Below are 26,687 nucleotides of genomic sequence, written 5' to 3' on the forward strand. Positions count from 1 at the left end.
TCGAAAGCATGAATGATTAACTGCTCTGGGCGAAGAGGCTTCATGCCTGTATAAAGCGCGGACCAATCACGGCGCAGTGTCATCCTGGATGGGCAGCGGCAATAGGCTGGACCACAAAGGGAGCAGCGCTCGTCCACCAGCCCTGAAGACACTGAGGTACGTCTCTGGACTTGTGTATATTCTGTGCTTTTAATAAATGCTCGCGGCGAAGGAAAACGTATTTAGAACGGATAACCTTTATGTAGGTCATTGTAGGTAAACCGGGACAGAAGAGAGAGGGAGCGAGTCTGATATTCGTCTTGAAAAGGTGCGTCAGCCTCGAAGCAGACCGTGCCTTCTTAGCATCTGTGTTCTCGACAGTTGATGCTGGGAGGCTAGCTTAACGCTGGTCGCTGGTGTGACCAGCTCGTGCGGCGACAAGCACACAGCATGTGTCAACCCACGCCTGGCTACTGCTCGCAACCACTCCCCACACCCGTTCCCCGCATTAGCAGAGCCAGGGAACCAAACAAGAGGGCACAAGGGGGAGCGGACATTAATTCCCCTCCATGAACACTGGAATAAGAATCAGCAGGAACCGCATGTTTAGCTTTCTCTACAGAAACACGATGACCAAGCAATTTGGAAAAGGGTCGCATAAAATGATATCTCTTGTAAACAGTAGAGCACATATCGATACCAAGGAAATTAATGGCATGGGCAGTTTAAAATTCGCCAGTTTATTTGTACTATAAAAGCAGTGACAGAAAATGAACAGAGCATGCGTTTCAAGCAAGTATTTCCTCCTGTACGCAACTAATTAGAGCTGCTATTTTAAGCTCTGCATGGAAACCCCCAAAAATCTGTCCAATGTCGTTTCCCTCGATTGAACTACATGGATAGCATTTTTAAACTAAAACACTGAACGCGCACACGCAGTAAACAACGAAGGGGCGTAACCAAGACATCGTTAATTTAACACGAATAAAAAAGATGGATCAAAGATAGCAACTAAGAATATTGCTGAAAACCACTATTAATCTCTTCTGCTGATGGGCTAGGAAATACGAGAACCACAACTAATGAGGCACCATATGTGACGTTTGCTTCAAACACATGAAAAACAAGTATTGTCAAAGCAAAGAAGTCACGCATACAAGAGCTTTGTCAATTGTTGTACAGCACTGCGGGTGCTGGGCAGCATGGCTGAAAGACTTTTTTTTTTTTTTTTTTAAGTAAAATGACGTGGCATACTTTTTTTGTGTGTGTTAAACTTTCAGCCCAAGCTGCCTTTTTTACTGGCAAGATAGGAGGCAACACAGATGGAGGGTGTGTTTTGTTATGCAGATTTGTAGAGCGCACTATCACCCGGGAGGGTATCCTAGCACTGAGCAGGTGAATGTCTAGCCACACCAAGGGCCTAGTGGTACTAATCGGAAAGCCAAGTCTTCAGCTTCTTGCGGAATTCAAGAAGTGACGAGGTGGCTCGTATGAGTAGCAGCAGGTCATTCCACGCTTTAGGAGCGATGTGGGAGACCGCCATGGTCTGGTTTCCATATGCCTGGGATTTGTGCAAGTAGGAGTCCGGATAAGCAGAGGTGTTAAGGATGACTTGTAAATGCAGATGTGATTGATGAGGTATGCTGGCTAGTGTTAAGTAGTGCACTGAAAGTGTGGATGAGGAGTTTTTATTGTGCTAATTTGTGAACTGGGAGTCCCTGGGGCTCCTTCAGGTATGGTTGGATGCAAGTGCAGCGCGGGAGGTTAGGAGCGATTCTGGCCGCTGAGTTCTGAATAGTGTGCAGCCTTCTGGTGAGTTTTTTGTTGATCCTGACAAAAGAGGGTGTCCCCATAGTCCAGCTTGCTTGTGACCAGGGTGTGCATGACTGTTATTCTAGGTGCCAATTATCTTCCTCAGTGTCTTCGGAGTACAGAAGCACAAGAGTACAGAAGCATGAGGCGGTGACAGCATTGACTTAGGCGGTCAAGTTGAGTCTGCCGATGTGGATGATCCCGATATTCTCTGCGTGTGTGGTGGTGGGTGTCCGTCCTAGGTCTGTTGGCCATCAGGTGGAGTCCCCACAGTGATGTGCTTTTCCCAATGATCAAAATTTCGGTCTTGTCGGTGTTCATCTTTACACAGTTGGTCTTCATCCAGTGGGTGATTTCAGTCATGCAGGCACTGAACTTAAACCGGGTACTGGGTGTCTTGTCCGTGAGGGAGAGAATGAGTTGAATGTTGTCAGTGTAAGATTACATTGATATCATGAGTGTGGATGATGCTGGATAGAGGGCTCATGTATGTGTTGAAGAGAGTCAGGCTCAGGGAGGATCCTCTCAGAACTCTGCAGATGAGGTCGTGGGTATCCGAGGTGTATGGTGGCAGGCTGACTGACAGGGTCCTTCCAGTCAGGAACAAGCTGATCCATCGTAGTGTGTCTACTTGGATTCCAATGTTGTGTAGGCGTTGGCTGAGGTGGGGTATTACGGAGAGGTCCAGGAGGATAAGGCCCTCCAGGTCTAGTCTGTCTAATCATGCTGATGTCATCCATGAAGGTGATTAGGGCAGTTTCCATGCTGTGGTCGCAGGGAGATTGGTCTGTGTTGGCAAGCGTTGAATGGTCCATAGAGGGTTTCTTTAGCAATGGGAGCACAGTTGCGTGTTTCCAAGCATCTGAGAAGGTTGCGGAAGAGGTTAAAGCTTTCAGAATGGGTGTGAGCATGGCGCTGTCCTCTGGAGTAGGCGTGGTGTGGGACAGGGGTCCGATGGGGCGGCAGGTCTAAGAGTAGGATGTAGTTGACAGCATTGAGGGCGAATGGTGCAACAAAGTTTGTGATGGTGTCTGTGAAGTTGGTGCGTGGTTCTGGTGGTCTATAGATGAGGGTTGGTGAAGTAGGCGGCGACATGAATCTTGAGTGACAAGTGTTCCATATTGGAGGATGACGTATCCATGGATGTGGTGCAGCCGATTGTATGCTTGAGGTTGAAGGCTATTCTGCCCCAGGGCATGTGAAGTCTGTCTTGCCTGGCAATCTTGTAGCCGGGGAGGAGGGTGGGTGTGAGATGGTGCAGAGGCAGTGTTCAGCTAGGTTTATGTGAGGAAAAGTAGATAAAGAGTATTATCGTGCAGCAAGTCCCAGATCTCTGTGGCGTATTTGGTGAGTAAGTGGGTGTTGAGGAACAGGCACAAGTGTGGAGTGTTGTGTGGGTGGTTGCAGGTCTGTGTAAGTGAGAGAGTGGGGTGCTGAGTGGTGTCAGTGAGGAGTGTTGGGTGTGGGTCAGTACAAGCAAAGTTGCAGGAAGTGCACAAGTATGCTGCCTTGGTGTTGTGTGGTGTGGGGAGGCAGCATTGTGTGAAGCGGAGGCCAGTGTTGATGCCGTAGAGGGCTCAGCATTGTAGCAGATGGGGGGAGACGTAGCCAGGGTTCCTGGTTTGGGCGCAGCCTGGCTTGCCCTTGAAGTGTCAGGGCATACCAGCTGCATGTTTCCGATGTGTGTCCATGATACGGCAGCCATTAAGTAGTTTCTGGGAGGGGAGAGAAGTGATGTCTCTTCCTGTGTAGATGCATGATGGAAAGTTCAGTGATGTCATTTATTGTGCAGATTGATGATGGGGGCAACAACGAGGAACACAACAGGAGGAGGTGGGTGAGGGAAAGCAACAACAAGGAGCACAACGGATGGAGGGAGGGTAGGGGCAATCAACAACACTGAGCACAACAGAGGGATGGAGGGTAGGAGCAAACAAAAGGCAAACAACACTGAGCACAACAGAGGGAGGGCAGGTTAGGAGAAGCAACAAGAAGACAGAAGAAAACAGGCAACAGAGGACAACATTTTGAGAAGTTGGCCTGGTATATGCTGTCCACTAGTTATAGTGGGCACCTTGCACCAGTCCAAACAACCCCTTATTGATGATAGGCTAAAGACAACCTTTATTGAAAGCTATCCTTGTGGTAGCTATGGAGAGCAGTCTTCAGGCTAAGTCTTGAAGGAATGTAAAGCAGCTTGTTTTACCAGTCTATAATCTCTTGCATGGCTAAATGAAAGGCAACCACACCAGGTATATATATAAAATATATGTATTTATTTCTAAACACACCCTACTAGACTCTTAATGAGGCTAGAGGTCCAAACACATAAGTTACACTTCAAATAATACAGTAAAATAGCACAAATACACGTTAGGCCCTAGGGGCGAGCCAAACCATATACTAAAATAGTGGTACAAGAACCACGACTTAACTAGACACAAGGCCTAGAGCTTGTAGAATCGCTGGGACCCCAAGGAACCACCCAAGGTAGTGACACAGGGGACCCACGGGGGCCGTGTGCAGTGTGAGAACACCACCGCAAGCTTCAGTTAGCTTCTATGGGGAAAGTGGCAGTTAGATTTTTAAAGATTAGGGACACTTAGAGATGAGCTAGGACCAAACCCTTTTGGACTTAGGAAGTTCTAGGGTCAACACCCACGGGAGCATCGGAGTACTTGCGTTACCTCACCCAGGGAAGCCGGGTGCATAGGTGTCAAATGGTGACGGGTCGCGTCGTCGTTTTCAATGGGAAACAGCGAAGAAGTGCTGTTGCCGGGAAGATGCGAAGTGTCCGAAGAGATCCAAACCTGGATCGAGGATGAGAAGAACTGAGTCAGGGTCACTAGCCATTGACCAGGGGCACGACAGGCGAATGCCCACCGATGTCGGGTGATTTCAGGTGAAGGAGGTGAAGCTTGACTCTTCAGCCACGAGGACCAGGAGGCATCGAGGATGACCAGGAGCTGGATTCGAGCTGTCCCACGAAGGATGTCGAGTGCTGCAGCATCGGTGCCCGGATTGGACACAACAAGCCTTGGCAACAGCAACCCACGCAGAAAGGAGAAAGATGCATCGGTGCAGACCAGCAAGGTCTGAGGGACTCACCACGCGGTGGGGAGTCAGGGCACGTCTGGACCAACCAGGGAAGCCCAAGGAAAATCAGAGTTGCCTTCACAGGGATCCAAAAGTCGACGGACCAGGGATCGCGAAGAAGCCTCGAGCGGAAATGCAAGAAGCGGGCTCACGGAACACTCGTGGAGAGTAGGCCCACAATCTTCGGTGCAGATGGTGCTCGGGGCTTGGGCTACAAGTAACCCAAAGCACGACTTCGAGAGACGTCAGGAAGTCAATGCACTTGCAAATGTGCACGGTTACCAGGAGTTCCGGTTCCACGTTACTCACGGGGGCTGTGGGTCTCAGCTTTGCTGGGGACTCGGGGCGGCTTCTGAGAAGTCTGGAAATCCTCTTCCTGGGCTGCAAATACTTTGGAGTCCGGCGCGAGCTTCGGAGATGCAGACCGGCAATTGCTTCGTTGGTGCCTGCCAAGCAGGGGACTCACTCCTTGACCCCAAGGGAGATTTCTTCAGTCCTCTAATCTTGAGTATACCTAAGAAAGGGGTTGGACTAACTCTAGGGACCCACCTATGGGAGGGTTTGGAAAGAGGGGTGGCTACACCCATTTCCTTTGTCCAGTTTCGTGCCAGAGCAGGGGCTGGAAGCCCCTGAACCGGTCTGAGCTGGACTATGCACAAGGGCACCAACTGTGCCCCCAGTGCAGGACTTCAAAGCACTCAGAGAGTGCTCCCACCCAGCCCAAATACACATCAGCCTGTCTGGGAGGTGGTTACACCTCCCTGTTACAGGAAACCTATTGTCCAGGCCTCCCCTGCTGGAGTTTCGGTCAGCAGCAGGAGGCCAAACCCAGGTCTGTGGCTGCAGCATACATTTTGTGATGCCAGGGCTCTGTTAAGTTGGTACTGGGTATACCGGTGCTGTCATGTCTCTCCCTCTAGAAGGGTGGGATCATATTCCCACACCAGGAATTGGTGTGGGGGTATGATTCCAAGGTGTTTGACACCAAACATGACATGTTTCCGTGCAGCCAGTCCAAAGTTAGCATTAACCGTTTTAGTTATAATGCACTTAAGAGTATATGGTCAGGCTGCACTACTGACAACCCCGGGGAAGAGATTTCGAAGGCTGCAGAGGGGCTCAGCTCATGCCAAGCTCACATATAACCAAGCACCCTGCCTTCAGGATTGGTAAGGCCTGCAATAGGGGTGACTGATAGGCCTCTATGTGCAGTGATAGGTGAGGTATAGTGAACCTATAGCTCAGTAAGGGGTGCATGCACCACCTTACCCAGGCTGCAGTAGCAGACCTGTGGTGTCATTTTGGAGGGCTTTCCAGGAGTGGCACAATACATGCTTCAGGCCCTGGTAGGCCTCTGTGGTACATATGCCCTGGGTACATAGTACCCCAGAATCCAATCTGTTGTGTACCTAAGGTATTAGGAATCCATTTGTAAGAGAAAGCAGATAGCCTGGGGACCTGATTAGCAGGTTCCCAGCCAAACTAAGACAAAAACCATCAAAACACCAGGAAAAAAGTGGGGGCAACCATGTAGTCTGATTCCACCTTCCTACAAACATTACCACTTGTGGGGGGCAGAAGCATGAAGATGAGAAAGTGACATTTGACGGAAACAGCTCGCAAATGCATGCACTCTTGCAGAGTGCTTCAAAAAGCAGAAGAAAAGTAGCTCCCAAAACATGAGCAGTGGAAGAAGACAAGTACTTTGGCCATGCTCCACTGAAGGGTCAAACTAAATAAGGGGATGTGAAGCCCTCACAAGTTAACAAATCAGAAGCAAGAAAATACGAGTGATGATGAAGCCAACCAACGGTAAGCAATGGGCAAGCTCTAAGCCCATTGTAAACGAACAAAATGTCTAGCAAGCAACAGTACATGCAGATCCTAGATGAGACCGAAAACCTGGCAGTCAGTGGACTGGGGGGTGGGGGGCTCTACTACTGGACGCTTCATCCGATAAGGATTAGAAAGAGGGGAAAATGTCAGCCGATTCTACAGACATATCTCCTTCATTCACACCCATTCTACTCGTTCCTTCACTGTCCAAAGGGAGGTGTATTTTACCATTGCTATGGTTACTAAGTCAAACACTGTAGCCTAGTCAGCTCGTGAGTAGAGTATGATCAGCCCCTGGAGATCAGCCAAGCCAGAATCTGTACAAAGCTCAGTGTCATTCCTACATGATAGGGCAGCTGCAAAACCCAAGTTCCACTTATGTATAATTCACACACAGATCTGCATCTCTCTCCCAATTCTTAGCCCCAGACCACTTATTATCTACCTTCACTGACTCATTAGGTTGCCTTTGGTACAGGAAATAGTTTGGAACCATGACCTAACACCATCATGGTATTATCAGCCATCAAATTGGGTAGTATAACGTTAACCTCACCACCCTTTCTGAAGACGAATCATCTCAACAGCCGTGTCCAAGCAAGGTGTGTGTGCATGAGTGTGGGGGAGCCACAGAACGAAGCTCTAGGGGAGCCACATATCTATAATGAGTATAAATGAAAATACATGAGTGACAGTCAAGAAAACAGATGGTAAAGCACACGTTCACCTCAAGGGGTTCTTTGCACATATAATAGACGGCCAATTCAAGACATGTCCCAGGAGGGTGCTACTATGCATACACCGGGGAGTGCACAGGGGCTGACAGACACTGAAACACACACTGTTTTACCATGCAAACGCTACTATTACTGAGTGGAGGGTAACTCAGTATTCAACAGGAGGGTGGTAAATGCACAGAACAGCACCAAGCAGATCAGCAGAAAAATACCATGCTTCAAAAAAGGACAGGGGAAGGTGGTTTCATGGGTAAACCTACAGAGTGTGTAGGTGCAAGTGAAGAGCAGACCCATATGTAGGAAAACTTGAGAAGCCCGGCTCCACTCGTCATCAGGCGATGGGCGGGGAGAAAGATTACGAGGAAATTAAATCTCCCCCCTGTTTTTCAATATACTAAACATTTTGAGGGCAGGAGGAGATGGTGTATCACAGAAACGTCCTTTGAGGAGTTACATCGACATGTAGGCAAATCCGAGTAGCAATGCATTTGTAATTATTTTAAAAGCACAAACGTATGGGCAGTGTGTCCCCCGATCCTCACCAACTTCCCTGCGAAGTACACAAGAGAAAATACTTCAGAGCCTGTCAAAAAACAAGCAGAGGCCACAGTGAGGACAGGCTCAGGCAATGTCACAAGACAAGTGTGAAGGAATCCTCAGCTGGTTCATTTTGTACAGCCAAGACAGCGAGCTTCCAGAGAAGGAAGAAACAAAAGCATTGGCAATGTCAACACGTGTCGCAAAGCCATGTGTATTGAAGAGTCCAAAGGCAATTTCCCCTATTAACTATTTATTATATAGAGTGTTAAAACAAGTGTTATGAAAGAATAGATCATATATAGTACGAAGATCCAAAATAAAGGATCACCTAATGAGCTCAGTAAATAAAAATCATAGCTTACAGTATACATCGCTCCTAGTGCAACCAAAGGCTATCAATTGAATAAGGGAGTATTGGGCTCCGATCTGGATAGCTGGTAAGCGGTTATTAAGTGAAGCCAATAAGAATTAGAAGGTACAAGTAAGGTGCATATGTAAAGATCAGGTACATGTGATGAACTAAAGGAAAGTAAAAGTCCTTTGTCAGAAAGGCCACAAGTTTAGAGCAGAACCCCCAAAATCCATTAATGGTACGTAAAGCACATGACCCAAATAAAGTTTTTTGGTTTGCACTAGGGGTGACGTTCGCTGTAAGCTAAGATTTTATTTACTGAACTCATTAAGATATGTGTATACTCGAATGAAGTTTTGGGAAGTTCCTAGCTGTATCAATTTGCTTCGCTTATATATATCGGAAAGGGTATGCCACTTGAAATATCTCCTAAAAATCCCTTTGAGCACCATCTGTTTACTTTAGGTTTGACTTGGTTTCTTAATTTTTTAATGCATCCAATTTGGCCACCCCTTGAGTACATACCCAGCACCCTGAGCCCAGAATCCAGGATGTACACAGCCGCAAACATTTTACTTACTTGCTCGGGTTTGACAATACCAATTTAAGTTCCATACAGATTACCTCTATGCTATTTTACGTTTGAACTATCAAATCACACTTACACTGGGTTCTGTCATGTTCCTTTTACCTAGACCAGCACATTGCATTGAAGTTTTATATACATCCTCCAGTGTCCTGGGTATTTAGCTTACTTTCATTAGGTCAGTTTCACTTTCTTATGTGTTCACCTATTTTTCTGACCCGCATCGTGATTACACTCTTGGGGCCACATTACACAATATGTGCATTTTCATAGTTTGTGCTAGGCGCACATTTAAAAAGGTGTGCCCAGCGTAAACAATGAAAGTGCGCCCTATTACGATAAGTGCGCTGCCCCTAGGGCAGCGCGTACTCGCTTTCAGGTGAAAAATGGAACGGCTGCTTTACAGCTGTTTTGTGTTTTCACAGTCCAGGCAGCAACCCACCTGCACTTTTGAAGGGGATTAGAGATCCCCTTGCAGGCGGTGCAGCCAGTGACTGCACCCACCTGTAAGGGGATGTCTGGTGGGGTCCATGGGACCCCCTTTACACACGCCAGAGAGCTGCCATCAGGGGGCGCACTGACAGCTCACGGTCAGTGCTCTTCCTGAGGGCTTCTTTGCCTCTGCGCCCGCGTCTGTAATACGGCGCTGGGGCAAAGGGATTCCCTCATTTGCATTGGGCACACCCCCATTCAAATGAGGGAACACCCTCTGCTGACAGCGCTGGCTCTTTAAGTGCACCAACGCTATCGGTATTACAGAAGCGGGCCGCACAAGTGTCTGCGGCCCCTTATGTAATACCAAAGTGCCCAGGGCCGTGCAAAGCGGGTGCAATTGCCTGTTGCACTCTGGGGCACTTTCTGTAATACGAATCCTGGCCTTTACTTTGTGTGTTAACAGCAGTTGAGCTTTTTACTATCCATTTGCACTTGGGCGTTCAGTTCCCTGTTATTTAACAGATATCTACATGTGACAGTGTATTCTCTTCTTGTCCACTACTTGGGCGTGATAGGGTAAATTTTTTACTTCTCTAAACCTTTTCTCCTTCCTTCATTTGCACTTCTCAGTTACCTATAGGTACTTGGTCCTCTCGTCACACAATTTCACTTGATGCTAAATTAAATCTTTTATGTTATCCCTGTCCTTGCTGTGGTTTGATGTACTTGCAGCCTTGAAGAAGTTACCTATTGCGACAGAACACGCATTGGCTGCGGTGTTGACGAAACATATACTGGCCTCAAAGAAGTAATTCATACTGGATTTACTGACTACACCCATATGTGATGAACATTTTATATGAAAAGCATGGGCTAACGTCAATAGGCATTAGAAGGTGGATTGTTACTCTGTATTAAAACACACAAAGAGGTATTTTGTTACATTGATCTCAGAATACTGTAGTAGGCAATGGTTTGGATTACCCACTATGATAAACCAGTTATGCACTGTGATAATCTATGCTAGACCCTCTTAAGAGAGATAGTATATTACTATATAAGTGCCAATTTTGAGTGCAATTGTTATTTGGCGACTGTATTCCTGATGGTTGCCCTGTGGGAAAATTAATATGCAATACAGCATGCCCGAGTGGGTTATGGTGAAAAGCAGTGACAAAGGCTACAGGCCTGATTGGTTTACTGGGGAAAGTTAAGCCTGATCTCTTGTGCCTCACCTGTTTATTATGAAAGGTTCTGACAAAGACAGTAGGTCTGACTTATTTAATGCGAAAAGCCGTTAAAGCCAACAGATATTTAACAGTGGGATGTTATTGCATGCTGTTACAGGTTATAAACAGGTACTTTGTTATGTGAAATCTCACAGATTACCATACTAGACAAATCCTTTGATCATGGACACCCCTGCTGGCAAACCCAGGAGGTAGAAGATTTTCACTGTGATAATCATTGGCAGGACCTTTTGAAAAGGGTTGTGTATTTTTTTGCCAACTACAATTCCGTACATATTTTAATTGTATACCTTTATTCTTGATAGTTGCCAGTTACGTGCATAGGCCTGTGTTGGTTATGAAGTCAAGGTTATAGGCCTTATTGGTGCAGTGGGACCAATAACATAACATGGTTTGAAAACCGGAGGGTCTGAGGGAAAATTTTAAAAGACCACACAGGGTTTGTTCCCCCAAAACACAGAATCAGAAACAGTATGAAACCCTGGGGTCTGTATCGTATCTGAAAAGTGTGAAGAGCCACTATAACAGCATCCAATCAGCCAAGCACGGATTACGAATAAAGTTGTGTCTCACGTTCTTGAGCTAGTTTTAAACTTTACTTGCACTCACCATTATATTTCCTTTGCGCTGCGCTCTCACTCACTCCATTAGCTCTTCATTTGTGGATTTAGTATATCCTGACATTTTATCAATCAAAACATCCCTGAGCTCCTTCCTCACAGTCAGGGAGTTGTAGCCCTCAGAGGAACTAAGTGTTTCCTCTGGGATGGAGAATCCCATATGATGAAGCATGTCACCTTTGGTGAGTGAGGGATTTCGTCCTACTAAGGGATATGCCCATTTAGTTGTGTAGGTGTTGTTTCATTTTTTCCTCAAAAATTTTTTTTCTTTACATTTGCAGTGGGACCAATGCCAGATTGCACAGGTTTTATTTGTATTTATTGAAAAGTTATAAGAAAGCCTGTTGACCCGGCCAGTTTACTGCGAAAGCCATGTGTTAAAGGCAATGTGCTCCTTCAAGGTGGATTAATATTCCACTGAGCTAAAGTCTGTGGGCAGGCATTTTGGTACATCAGATTTCACAGATTAATGTAGTAGGTAGGCATGTTTTTTTTGTTGGTGATCATCTCACACAAAGAAGGGTATAGAGGATTTGCACTTTGATAAATCTTATTAGGCACTCTTAGTAGGGATTTTATATTGTTTTGACAACTGTAATTTTGAACATATTGATAGTTTTATTACAGAATGTCTTTTCTTTTATTTAACAGACTAAACATTTGCTCCATGTAGAATAGAAATCTAGCCCTCATGTACCCCTAACTTTCCTCTTAGTTCATTAACAGCATTGTCATCAGGGAGGGGTTAGGAAGGAATGTTGCTCAGTACATGTTTTAAAACCCTGGTTTGTATTACATATATTACTCAAGCATGATGTGATAACTCTAAAATGACACAGCACTGCCACATTTTCCATTGAAATGGCTACAAAAGCCCCACTGACATGCAGTTTTACTCATAAAACTGTATAGCGTATGAACCATAATGTTTGAAAATCTGGTTTCTACAAATATTTATCATTTGCACATCACCAAGTAAAGTGTTCTGTTTTGTTTTGATCCTATTAAAATGTCAGTTTCCATCACAATTCTGAATTCCAAATTGCTGATATACTTTGAAATATTTGTACAGTTCATTTATAAACTATTTAAATGCTGTGTGTTAAAAAGAATTCTGACATCCTACGGTCTTTTATATCACAAAGATTGCCAGACAGTTCACTTTACAAAATCTTCTAACGTGCAATCAGAGAAAGAAAAGTAAACACCAATCTCGAAGACAAAATAAATAAGCAGTAATATGTAAGAAGACATAAGCTGACATGTAACCTTTGTCTTTGATCACACAGAAAATGTGACAAGATAAAAACAAAATTTGAAGGTATCTTTATAGCTCATTCACTTTCTGGCTGAACTGAACACCTGTTCTTTGCCAGCTCAAGCTCTCTTGCCAAAACTGGCCAGTAGGACCTAAAAATAGCTTGCCCTAATAAAATCTGACTCGCCATAGCAAGTGGGCGAGTATATTTATTTAAAGATTCTTATGTCCTTTTTAAAAAAACATTTTCAGGACAGGAAGGGCATGGCCTAGTCCAGAATGGAGTAGGAAGTACTTTGCCTGCTCTCTGGTCCCCTGAGGGCCTTCCATCAACAGCACCGGGGCCGCCTTCGAGACCTGCAACAGACGAGCAATAGTGTCTCCCTCTGCAGCCTGGGAGGGGGGGTTTTGTTGTTTTGCTGCCCCGGTCTCAACAAAGCAGAGGCCTGTTGCGGCCTGCTACGAGCCCCGCGGGCATTTTCCTCGGCTCGCACCATGCTCTACAGCAGCCGAGGGTAGCCTCACCCCCACAACCTTCACGAGTGTAGCTGCAGACATATTGGGGACAATGAGGTTCGCGGCTGGGTAGTACGAAGCTAACACCCCTACGCCCCGCCACGAAAGAAAGACACCTTTATAAGCCCAGTTGGGGAAGCCTACATCAACTTTGCAGCTGGCCCATGCAGACGTTGGTTGATCCTGAGGTGACCCTTGAGGTGCAGACTGCGGAGCCAGCCTTGCAGTGACCAACCAGAGAATCTCACCAGCGGCAAGGGGGGGGTTGCGCTGGGAGCCTCAGCAGCAGCTGACCCGGCGGAACTTCAGGGTGCTCGTAATCCAGACTCTGTCCCAGCGATGTCACCCCGCTCCTTCTGCTGTTGGAGTGACTGTATAACGCGCCGGTACCTCTTTGTTGTGGATAACATGAAGTCCTTTTATCAATGCTAGGCGGACTATTAGCTCCCGGAAGTAGCAAGGATCCAATACTGCCAATTGGGACATTGGGCGTTACACCACTGTCTACCCTGAGGTTATTCACCCCTAAACCCCTTTTGAGAAACTTGTCTGGGCGTACAACGGCCCCTGAGGCCTCATATCCAACACTTATCACACGCTCCAACAGTCCACACCTGCTCGCACCCCCACCTATACGACTACATGGCATCTCACCAACCAGGAGACATTACGCCCAAACAATGGGTGACATTGTGGTAGGACATATCCAAAACCTACCGTAGCCTACGTCTTGGGGAAACAGCACATACATTGATGTTTCAATGGTATTATATGCCAACCCGCCTCTCTCATATGTACCTTGGTACCTCCCCACTCTGCTGGAGATTTAAACTGGCAGGCAGAGTTTTCTGCCTTATATGGTGGCCTTGCAGTCTCATCACCACTTACTGGAAAGAGGTACTGGGCCACATCAAAGCCACTGTGGGGTATCCGCTCCCTTCGTCATACCTCAAGGTTATCCTTGGCCTCCGGCCTCTGACTTTAGAGGTGATGACCCATGCTGACTGGAAGATTATTAGCTACATGCTTCTGCAGGACAGCAACTTGTGGCATTAGCATGGAAAAAAGCACCCCCACCCCCCCCTTCAATGGCACAGTGATTTACTCATTTGTGTCAAATACTGGCAATGGAGCAGCTTTCCCACAGCTTAACTGAAACAGAGGCTAAGTTTCAATATGTTTGGCACCTGCTGATCCACTAACTTACTCGTATAAAATTTGCACGTATTTACCCACCAAAGCTAAGAGCACTCCAGCTCTTTGATTGACTCTACCATTAGAGCATTTGCCTTTCCTCTTCATTCACTGTTACCTAATGAAGAGGAGGGCATTCCTTACACTAAGCCGAGACACTGACCCTGTACTTACCTCTGTCACTGGAAAATGTGAGCTGTAGTTGAAGTTTCTGTCTTTATTACTTGGTTTCTGATTCATTTCTTCTGCGCTGCGATATAATATATTTTGCAGACTTCAGTTTGGCAGCCATGAGAACGATTGACCTCTACATTATTTCTGTCATGATCATAGGTCATATCTGCATGTATTCAGTGGCTTTGTCATACATGTGTTGTGCTATCCCGAAATACAATAAAAGGATATTGAGTAAAAAAATAAAAACGTTTACAGGACAGGGTACAAAAGCCCCAAGTCCTGTATTGGCAGCAACAATATTTCTGTTCATGTTGCAGCAAGCAAATCTGAGTGCACTCTCTAAAAAAGCCCCTCAGCCAATCAGAAGGCTTAAACATAAACCAACAGTACAGATATCTATATATTTTGAACTACCTAACTGAATTACACCAAATCACAAAAAGCACAAATACTAAGCTATAGTTACTTTAGGGCACAACTTCTAGTCACTCGAGAGAACTATAATTAATATTAGTGGTTTTGTTAAGTTTAAAACATTTTGTTTTATCTGACATTTTAACCTAACTATAACGTCTCTTTAAACATATATCTAATAACCTTTTTGATTAGGACAAAGTTTCCATAGGAAAAGCACTTTTTGGTTAGTTTATAATTTTGTGTCCGTTTGACAAATCTTCACTCAATGAAACTTTCCCCCCAAAAATTAGATCCACCTCAGCTCCTTCCTTGAAAGTTTTAGGGTGATCCGTCAAGCGGGGGTCAAGAAAAAGGGGGTGGGGTCCAAAACGCATTTTCCCCATTCATATTTTCATAGGAAATTTGTACAGTAATACCATCAAAACTTCTGAAAGGAATTACACCAAATTTGGCAGAAAGTTAGACCCTGGTGTAGAAAGCATGCTGTTTGTTATATAGTGCAAATCCATTCAATCCTTTTTGAGATATTAAGGTAAAAAAATTGTGTGTATTTCACACCATAGAGGATGCGCAGAGCCAGCAGATCTCTAGATGAGATTTTATTGGCTGCCACCACATTAACAAAGATGTGATGGCAGCCATTTTAGGACTCGGGGACTCATTCCCGTCATGTCAAAAAAGTGTATGGAAAAAAAACGTATAGGGGGCAGGCTAGGGATACCCTGCCCACCTATGTCTGTTTACGGGGGCAGGAGGTCCAGATGAACAACCAGGAGCTAAAAACTTTTTTTTTCTTTTATCTGCGAATACGCAGCTCGGATTTAAAAACAAAAATGCAGCACTCCCGCCTTTTCAAAAATAAGCCTCCTGGGGTGGGGAGGGCCTGGGGAGTACTTTTATTTCTACGGGAAGGGGACGTGCCACTTACTTTCCCTGTTGTCATAATTAGAAGAGGTGGGAATGTGGACCATCTCCCTGAGCCTCTGGAGGCTCCCGGGGTCGTTTATATTATTAGGGGTGGGGGCTGTGGGCTCCTTTCCCATGCCTAGATCGGTCTAGGGTATCCCATCCTCCCAGGTCCGAACAAAGCAGTGTCCGGGGACCCATCTCGTGGGACACTGCTGTTTCCTGCCTGGGAGAGTGCAGGCGTAACCTGCCAGCACTCTCCCGAGTAGGAAACACAGCTTTGCTCCCACACAGTGACAAATGGTCATCTTGCTGGGCAAGAGCAAAGTTGCTGAGTCGGCTCTTGCCAGCATCACAAGGAGTGGTGGCTAGGGAGCCGGCAGAGGGGACATTGAGACTCCCTCCGCTGTTTGCCTTTATGTGGGTGCCCTAGGTTGGCATCGGGGCACCCACTTTAAAAATAAAAATGCTATCTCCCACCAGCACCTGGTATGGATCAGGTGGGGAGCCCGCACCCTCCCCTCGCAGCCCCCAACAATGTAGATGATTTGCGTGCTCCAGCTGGGCACCAAGGCACCCACTTGGCAAAAAAAAGGGAGTAGTAAATAAGCTGCAAGAGGAGCTCATTTATTACCCCTGCTTTGATGAAGGTGTTCCCCATAATGTTGTAGGGTATTTTTCTAGAATATTTTTTTTTTTATCCATGGTGGTGGGCAGGGGCACCACATACCTTTTTTATGTTGTGGGAGCTGCAGAAGTGCAGCAGCCTCCCAGCAACATAAAAGAAACAGTAAGTCTCCTAGGTTATTAATTCCATGACCCCATATTTTTTTTCTAACCACACCTAACTACAAGGTAGACGCCAATGGGGAAGAGATAAGAAATCCTTTTCCCTTATGCAGTCGAAGAGACTCAACTATGATAATTAATTTATTTGTTTCAGATATTTGAGATTCTCCATACCAAAGCAATTTCTGTATTGATCCTTAGCTGACCAGGGTCAAGAACTCATTCCAGAACAAATGGTCTCCTGAAGATGGTCTCATAGATTCGTTTCAGCAAAGTCAAACTTCGATGACGATTCTGTTCTCCTTAGAAATTGTTTCTTTGAGGTTTCGTTCCTATGTATAGGCCAGACTTATTTTCCTTTGTGGTGACGAATACACACTTTGAAAACTAAGATATTTTTGTATATTTAATGTATATATGTTCAGTCGTCAATGTGTTTATAGTCTTTGTCACTGTAGTTCCTTGTACCCCAGTATATCAGTCTTGTGAATCTTATGTCACTTGTGTTATTTTATGAAATATATTTTTGTATTACCTATAACCCGGCTACTGTAATTAATGTACTAATTTGGTTGAAAACAATTTTAGATTTGCTTGTTTTAGTGATATTAGTTATCACTCTTTACAAACATTCTTTCAATGTCTTCAATTGTGTTCTTCAATAAATCCTTAGTAGGCATCTTTACCTTACAACCCATATTTTTTAAAGCACTCTGAGCTGGAGTTGTATGCTCTTCAGCTGGAGTGCAGAGCCCCCTTGTGGTTGGATCTATGTCTGCACTTGAAAAGTGAAAAAAAAAAAAGTCAAACAAGTTTAATGTTTCTATTAAAAATGCTTTATTAAAAATTAAATCAGGCAATCACTATTATTAAACATGGCACTGTGGGAATTTATGACATACATGTGACTGTGTTTATTAGTGACTTTTTGACAAAGTCAATAGGTCTGCTTTATAAATGTTGATGTGCTGACCGCTTGATAAAGCAAATAGGCCCACCGCTGTTTCTATTTTAACCCTTTGCCTAAGCCAGTAGGTCTGCCTTACTTAAAATAACGCCCTTTATATTGTTACATCACAAACTCAGCCATGCGCAGAAGTTGGGGGTGCGCCTAACCCCACGCCGTGCATGCCGATGGACTTCTTACTATATTTTATTAAAAAGGTAATTAAGTGAAAACAAGCTTGCGCCCTCGCCATGCACTGCTAATTACCACACATATTACATCACTCATGAGCTGTTCTATGACATCATTAATAATATCACTGAATATCTGAAATTACATAATGTATTTGGAAGGGGGCGCAAGTTACAGTTACTTTGGGGCACGAGTTATAGTTGCTTGAGATAAGTATAACTGGTAAATTTCAGAGGGTTTGTTGTTTTAGCTGACATTTTCACCCAAATATATTGTCCCTGTAATCTTTGTATTTTTTTTCCAGTGAACGATATCTCTCTCTCTCTATATATATATCTATATCTATATATTTCGGCCAGTCTTCTTCTCTCATTAGTCTGTATGAGGATCATTTACACTCACAACATTCGCAACAGCATAAAGTGTGTGAAAATGGGTCAGTCCATTTCAGCCTTCAGCTCTCTTGCCAGAAGAGTGACACAATTTCTCTGAACATAAATGCCAATCAGCCTGAGAAATAAGTGCCCTTCCGTGCCAGGGCTGGTAGGCTGCTCCTTTAGTTCTCTATTATCTCATTTTATATACCACCTTTCATTTATTTCCTGCTCTTTTTTATTTTTATAGCATACTACAGTTCCCGAGACAGTGCCAATGGGCCACTTGCTTGTGCATATTTCTTCTGCAGCGTGCTGCATCCTGTGTATTCCTGGTCTCTAAATCAGGCAACCAACACAGAATGGTACTGTCCATAGTTCAAAGATGGCCAACATGTTGGTTCTTGAAATTGCCAGCCATGCTGGAACTTTAAAACACTATTTCCAATTCCATTACATGACAGCCACCAGCTATGCTTCATTTTGTTATTTGAAGCATAAGCCTATCACACAAATGTTGTGGAGCTTGTGTGTGTGTTTTATTGTGGCTGTGTTAGTAGGCAAATGAAAGAATGAGTCAATGGGTGAATGAATGGATAAGTGAGTGAACGCAAGGATAAGTGACAGAATGCAGTGTGATGATTTATTGAGTGCCTAAACCCATCATTAACAGGCACTTTCATTTGTAAGTCAGGCCTGTTGGCACTGCGTTCCAAAAGAAACTGCTCAAAAACACCTTTCCAGCAAATAACGTGGAGGATAGGCCATCACCGTGCCTCCATTTAATACAAATTCTTATATACTAGCCTCCCAGCACACCAGATAATTGTTAAAAGCACAAAAATGTTGATAGTTGCTTTATTTTCTGCTGCTCTCTGTGCACAAGAAGACGTTTGTAGAAAAAGTGGAAGAAACTCTTTGTGAACCTGATATACAACCTCAAGGTTACTCTGGGGAAAAGATTGACATTTTAGGGTATCCGTATTTATCGTTCAAGTTTAAAGGTAGATGTGCACGTGCTAAGCTGTATGTTGCTAAAAAAGGTCCGTGTGTATTAGAATGGGCGGACCAACGCAATGTGTAATCAGTCTGGATCCAAATTGTGTTGACCGAGTGAAAGTCGTTGATGAGGGTTTGGATATTGCCAACAAATTGTCAAATGAATTTCCTGCAGTTTTCACAACGACATTGGGAAAGTCTGTGATATTTGAACATCGCAGAATGTTAAAGGATAAGGCAAATTCCAAGGTTCATAAAGTCGGGTGTGTGCCAATCATCCTAAGGGAAGAAGTGTCTAAAGAATTGGACAAGCTGGTTTCAATTGTAGTTCTTGAACCGATTGAATGTTTGGAGTTCATTTCTCCATCGTAGGTTGCACGACGCAGCAACGGTAAGATTCAGCTGTTTGTGGACTTGTGCCACTTGAACAACAACATTGTCATTGACTGTTTTCCTCTACCAAAAATAAACGGGATGGTGATGTGTCTAAAGGGAGATAAAAAATGTTAATCGATTTATCTGCAGCATACCACCAGATCTCTTTAACACCAAACTCATGAAATATACTTCGTTTATAACACCTTTTGGGCGTTTCCAATTTAGGAAAATGCCTTCTGGTTTAGCATCCGCGGCTGCTGTTTTTAAAAGGCTATATTTCAAATTATTTAGCAGAGGGCCTTGAGTAAAACTTTTTCAAGATGACGTTTTGATTTTTGGTGAAAACAGGAACGTGCATGATGCTAGGCTACAGAAAGTCATGGGCATTTTGAGAAAGTGTGGTCTTACTTTTGCGCTATCCAAGTGCAAATCTGCTGAACAAGAAGTGGCATATTTAGGTCACGAAATGGGTGCAGATGGAGTTAAACCTAAACCCTCTTTAGTCAATGCTATTAAGGAAGCCCCTCCCCCAAGTAACAAAGATGAATTAAGATCCTTCCTAGGCCTCGTGGAGTATTGCTCAAAGTTCATACCACATTTCACTGCACGAAGGTTTCATATGAGACAAAAATTGAAAAACAGAATCAAATTTGAATGGTCAACTTTTTGCAATGAGGAATTCAAGGCAATAATCTCGACCACTGACAAGCTTCAGGCTCGAATGTTTTGATCCCGGTTTGAATACTTGTATCACTACCGATGCCAGTGGAAAAGGACTTGATGCTGTCCTGCCTCATAAAGGCAGGGCCGGAAAGGAAGTTTTCATCTCATTTGATTCACGTGCCTTGTTTCTTACAGAGGAAAGGTATCCTGCAATTGAGAGAGAGGCTTTGGCCTGTGAGTGGGCTCTTGACAATTTCTGGGCCTTTGTATGGGGTAAACCTATTACAATAAGATGTGACCATAAACCTCTTGTAAAACTTTTAACCACCGGAGGAACTTTTGGGGCATCAGCGAAAATAGCAAGGCTATCTATGCGCATGCAAGACTATATTTACAAGGTTGTGTACTTGCCAGGTAAGGAGAATATTTTAGCAGATTGTTTGTCTAGGATGCCTACTAATTTGGAACAATTCAAGGACGAGGCGTGGAAAGATTTTTAAATAGCTTTTGTACACGGCAATGGGGAGAATACTGTGAGTAAGGAAGAATGGTAGACCGAACGTGAAAAGGAGAGTTGGCCTAACGGCTAGGGCGGTCCACCTCAAATCTGGGGAACCGGGTTCGAGTCACTGCAATGACACTGAACATCCTGTGAATCTGGGCAAATCACTTAATCTCCCCGTGCCTCACAAAAATGAACGTGTCCTCATGTAACCAACTAGTGCTATGTAAAGCGCTCGGATACCCGATATCTTCGGGTCAGGTTCGCGCTGTATAAATTCCATATATATATATATTTTTTAAAGTGTTGAAACAGGTGAAGTAGTGTATCCAAAGCATTTGAACCATTGGAGGGAAAATCAACCCCAACCTTAAACCTTTCTGGGAAGTAAGATCACAAGTGACATTGATGATGACACTATTTTTAGAGGCGAGAGGATTGTGCCTCCCAGATGTTTCCGCAACCGAGGGATTAAACTATGTCATGAAGGCCATTTTGGGATAGTTAGGATTAAGGGCGTAATCAGAGACCTATTTTGGTGGCCGGCAGTGGATGCAGAAGTAGAAAGGTTTGTAAGAAATTGTTTGATTATCTCTGCTGCTGACAAAACTTTACAAACTTTCAGACCACCAATGTGTGAGGACTATATCCCCAAGTATCCATGGGATACTGTTGTTATCAATTTTGTAGGTCCTGTGGGGGACGATCATAAATATGTTATTGTTGTTAAGGATTTGTTCTCGAAGTGGCCATTTGTGAAGGTGGTTGATAAGGTTGACACTGTATTGGAATGTATGGACACAATTTTTATGTCTGAAGGATTACCTAATTCTGAGAATGGTCAGCTACTGGACTCGCTTCGTGAGGTGCTGATAGTGGTTCTCTCCAAACCTGGTCTGAGATCCTCGAAATTTACTCATATCGGCCACTATGCCTTTTAAACTTGGATTATAAGATAGTAGGGAAGGTCCTGGCCAATAAGCAGCTCCCCGTTCCTGGCGCCCTAGTGCATGAGGACCAATCTGGGTTTTTTCCCCCCGAGCGCAATACGGTCCGCAAAATACACCAACTACTTTGTCTGATAAAGGTTGCCTCAAGTGAGATAATGGAACAGGGGCGCCCCCAATTAGGAGTTATACTACACTGTGGCGTAACTGCAGTGGTCGATGCGCTGGCTGGGCGCAGCCTCTTGCCTGAAGAGGGCGACCGTCTGCAGGGTCCTTGGGGACACGCACATATATGGCCCGGCCATCACATGAGACGCATAAGATGAAGATAGTAAACAACAAAAGAAGGAGTAATTCCAAATGGATTCCAAATGACTGCATTGAACGAAACGAGGAAACAATTATTATTTTTTTTTTTAAAAGAACCCTCACTCACCAGCCTAGTTGGTGACATGTGAGGTTAAAATGAAAAAGGATGTCCTATCTGATTAAATTGGCCATCGACATCCGTGGGTGTATTAGTGACAAGGTCAGGTCTACATCCGAGGGCCGTGAATACAATAGGTGTCAGAAGGGGGTGGTTGTCCTTGATGTAAGTGTGACTATAGGCAACGCCCCCCGACAGGATCCATGGGGTAGGACTTAACTACGTCTCATAAAAAAACTCTTTTCCTTTCAGAAAATGCTGAGAGCTGAACCGTAAGTTTGCGATTACTTTGACACAGCACTGGGTGCACCTTAGCGAGTACACACCTATGTGTCACCACTGGTCCTGAAGAAAGCCTCGCGACTTTGCACTCAAAGGCTGAAACATGTAGACCTAACCTTGTCACTAATACACCCACGGATGTCGATGGCCAACTTAACCAGATAGGACATCCTTTTTCCTTTTAATCTTGCCTTATCATTCAGCATTACATTTTTAGGGCTTATTAAAGGCAATCTCAAATCACTTCTTCACTGATCACCACTCTGTACAACAAAACCCGCTCCGCTATAATCCGGCGTCGTAGCACACCTGGGAGGCAATCGGCTGCTCGGGTGGGGACCCTATGATGAAGCATGTCACCAACTAGGTTGGTGAGTGAGGGTTCTTTAAAAAAAATACGTTTTGCTTCCTTGTTTTGTTCAATGCAGTAATTTGTAATCCATTTGGAATTACTCCTTCTTTTGTTGTTTACATGGATTCTTTAAGGGGACCGGGAGCCATTCCATTATACCCTTTCTCTCTTTGTGTTTAATTATAAGATGAAGATAACATAGCATTGCCAGCATACACATGCGTGGCAAGGGCCCATCCAACATACTACCCACTAATCCTAATTTGGCTGTTAACAGCATTCCGGGAGGTGACCCAGAGCTGTGAACTGTCAACTTGGAGAGAGGCAGAAATTGATCAACTGGGGGTCCTTTTTCTGGAGGGCGTATTAATGTATTTTCAGGAAACTGTGGACAATGATGGCATAGCAGTGGGTCATTTCTTGACCTATCATCCTGTACCACATGCAATCACTACACTTTGGGGTCTGGGGAGAGCCAGGCTGCCCCAATCCCCGGCACTGCACGCAATCCCGTCAGATGGAAGCACAAGGAAATTTATTACAGTCCTTTAAGTCGCATTGCGGTTTTCCCATTGTAGGCTGTTCAACAGGGCTAAAGCCCGAAGGATGGCGGACCTTCAGACACCACTCACTGGCAGTCTCTGGCCCTGGACGCTTCAAAATGTCAAGGAGGTTTCACGTAATTCACACTTCCGCTACACGCAATTTAACTATTTGCATCAGCCATATCTCACATCACATCGCATCGCATCAAGCTCATATTCCTTACAGCATCCCCTGAATGCCTGAGATATATAACACCTGAGGCAGGTTTTTATCATATGGTCTTGGAGCACCCGGTGGTGCAGCAGGCCTGCGGAGAGGGGACGGAAATCCCTGCCACTATGGAGGAGCTTCTGCCCTCACCCGAGTCATGCCTACTCAGCCTCAGACCCAAGGCTAAGGGGAATAAGTACTTGCATTGGTTTACGGATTTAGCCTTTGTACTCTTCAAGTGACAGATTGCAATGTCCTGGAAGGCTCATACAGGCCCGATATAAATTGTAGGCTCTCCACTTTGTTGAAATGGGCAAAAGCTGAGCCAGATGTCCTCGCAGTGGCGCACACACGGCGAGGGGGGGACTCCCAGACGATGGTGTTGGGACACCAACATCAGAAATCTGGAGGCGAAAAATAACACTCCCACCCTGAACCCTACCCTAGGTCCTTATGTCCCACTCCCCAGCATATCTGATGAACCTGAGGGCAGGTCCATGCCCCTCTGAAGACCCCACGACTAGTTTAGATAACATAATCACATCAACAGTGGCCCTCGAGACTGTGGGGGACGGTGGGACCATACGGAGACCTTGATTGGTACCCTAATACTGGTGTCCTGGTCCGAGGGGACCACTCACACTGGCCTGCAGAAACTTCATTTATTCTCATGTGACACTTCACAGGTGCTGGCCAGTGGGTGCCCCTGGGAGCCCCTTACAATTGCCAATGCTTTCGACATCCTGGAAAATGGTCTTTGATCCTTTTTGGCTAGTCATCAATTGTGAACATGGTCAAAATCCTAATGGGTATTCTATATAATCATATAGGGTTTGAGGGGACCATTTTCAAAAGGTGTATACCTTACATTCCTAACTGCACATAAAACATTCAACTTGGCATAACTTTTCCTAGTCCCATCTCTTGCCTTCACGGAAGTTTCCCAAAGATTCTTTCTTGGCCTTTCTCCCCTTAATGTAAAACCTCTCAGATCTCTACTACACATTTGTGGCATTACTCATCAACAAAAATGTTGATGACACGTCACTTTACTAAAAGTTCTCTGCTGCAAAGTACAATTTCTCTGCATTTTCCACCCCTGAAAATATACTGGCTTGGGTGTCACTGCACCATTATAAACCTCACCCTTTCAAAACTGAATTTCTACACATCTCCCTCTTTGAATGAACCACACCTGTTCCATTCTCACCAGCACTCAGTCCATCATAAAGTGCACCAAATCAGTTACTTTCTTTTTCATGGCTCTAACTTCACTCTCAATACTCAAACAACATGGCCAAAAATGCACCGAACCTACCAACGCTGCCAAGAGTCTTGAAACCCTTCATCCATGAAGACAATTAAAAGGCTGTAGCCCTATCATTTGTAGTCTCCAGAGTGGACTTTGGCAATTCAATCTTAAGTGATATACCAAAAGCAAATTGTGCTCTCCTGAAAGCTATTAATCTTATATCGGGCCATATTGATTTCAACCTCATCACTCGCATACTCGTCTTGCTTAATTTACTCCAGACAGAAGCTAGATACATCTTCACGTGTGGTGAAGAAAATACTTCATTCATCTTTCCTCACCACCTCTGCCACAAACTTGAAATCACAATCGTCATCCCTTCTCTCTAAATTTGGAAAGTCTCCTCCTTGAACCCTTCATTTTAAAAAGCACTGTACAATGTCTCAAAATTTCTCAGGTTATGCTCTAAAAATATAGATTTCCCCTCCCCCCCCCACCCCCCCCCCCCCGCCTCTGGCTAATCTCACACCATTACTGCTTTCAAGTCTTGAATATTGCTCCTCCTTAATTCATTTTAATTCATCCCCCCCAAAATCATCTTAATTTCTTCCTTTTCACCGCAGTCACTGCTCCTTTCACTTACAATCTCATGATAACGTGCTATCTTAAGCTTTACGTCCCTGTAAAATGATGTCGATTCCCCTTCTTATCTTATCTAACAAGCAATACTCACACAGTCAACGCAACACCAATATGCCACATAGTTGGCTATCAGTGTCCCTCAATGGATCTTTCAATGTTCTTGGGTGGTTCCACTTCCATCTTTGCTCAGTGGCGAGGGAAATTGTGGTCCAAACATTAGGAATAGAATTGGAGCACTACTGAAGATTCACATTATCTTTACTCCTCTACTACAGTTGTAGGTTTATCTCGATTTCTTGGAGGGTCAAGGTTAGCTTTGCTAGATGATGTGTGTGTATGCATGGTCTTTGGTGAAGTATCAAGCATGTCTGCATGTATTAGAGAAGTGCTGAGCTATATGTACCTAGAGCACTGTGTTACAAACCAGCATGCTTCATGGGCAACCACTCCCAAAGTAAGTCACTAATTTATCAACTTAAATAGTTGGCTTTATCAACTAATTTGACTTAATGACATTAAGCGAAAAAGCCAGCGAATGAGAAATATAGTCTAACACACTGTGGTCATACTGTCTTACATGATAATTCATAAACCTTGTAAAATAGTCAGTCTACCTCAAGCTGTTGAAAGTAATCACAGTTTTTATTTCTCTCTGCAGCTCTTGCTTCAAGACCATATTTTAGCACTATGGCATCTCTGAGCTCCTGGAAAAATGGAACTGCCACCATCATTCAACAAGTAGAATCTCAAATACAAAAGATCTACCCCTTCCATGACAACTGGAATATTGCCTGCTTTGTGATTCTGATTCTGTTCATCTTTACCGTGATCTCCCTCATGATGTTCGCTTTCCTTTATGAGCTGCTCGACTGCTGCTGCTGCGACAAAAACAAAACGGTGAAGGATCTAAAGAACGAACCAAACCCTGTGAGGTCCATGATGCAAAGCATGAGAAAGCGCAACACAGAGGTGGTGTAGGACACTTGATGCCATCAACAAACAAGACACTGGTACATCATGTCCATATATTACAGGCCAGGACAAATGCCTTCTTGTTAAGCCTTAAGCAGCATAGAATTGTATGCCATGTTGTAGCATCTATCAATTTGAATGGCTTCCAAACAAAAATAAATATAAAAAATGCATATCAACTGAATCAATCTGTTCTTTCATTCATTGATTAAATTGTCATTTTAGCTTTTATCTGCATGCCTCTTTTGTAGCAAATCTACTCCAAGTAACTAGATACAAAAAGTAAACATGTGATGGTAATTCTGGTGTGAGAAAAACGTCTTTACAATAAAACAAAACAGATATAACACTCTTCAATACAAATGCAAAGAACAGCAAAACAAAGCACGCTATTCTGATCAAGGTACACAATGCAAAAACCTCTGAGGATAAGAAAATGCAAGACTAGGGATGGAGGTACAAGGAAAGAATGTGGAGGCAAATTATGAATTACAAAAAATGCC

At 44.4% G+C, this 26,687-nt stretch overlaps 2 protein-coding genes across 3 annotated transcripts in view; one reads left to right on the forward strand and one right to left on the reverse strand.

The window, feature by feature from the left end:
- On the forward strand, positions 1 to 26,357 carry SMIM18 (small integral membrane protein 18). Its single transcript, XM_085643205.1, has 2 exons — positions 1 to 156; positions 25,871 to 26,357. Exon 2 carries the CDS (start codon positions 25,900 to 25,902, stop codon positions 26,188 to 26,190), a length of 291 nt encoding a protein of 96 aa, XP_085499331.1. The 5' UTR covers positions 1 to 156; positions 25,871 to 25,899; the 3' UTR covers positions 26,191 to 26,357.
- GTF2E2 (general transcription factor IIE subunit 2) overlaps positions 1 to 26,687 on the reverse strand; it is a 216,059-nt gene that overhangs the window by 148,567 nt on the left and 40,805 nt on the right. The window lies entirely within an intron of this gene.

Source organism: Triturus cristatus, chromosome 2_2, assembly GCF_964204655.1.
Source record: "Triturus cristatus chromosome 2_2, aTriCri1.1, whole genome shotgun sequence".
NCBI classification, from domain to species: domain Eukaryota; kingdom Metazoa; phylum Chordata; class Amphibia; order Caudata; family Salamandridae; genus Triturus; species Triturus cristatus.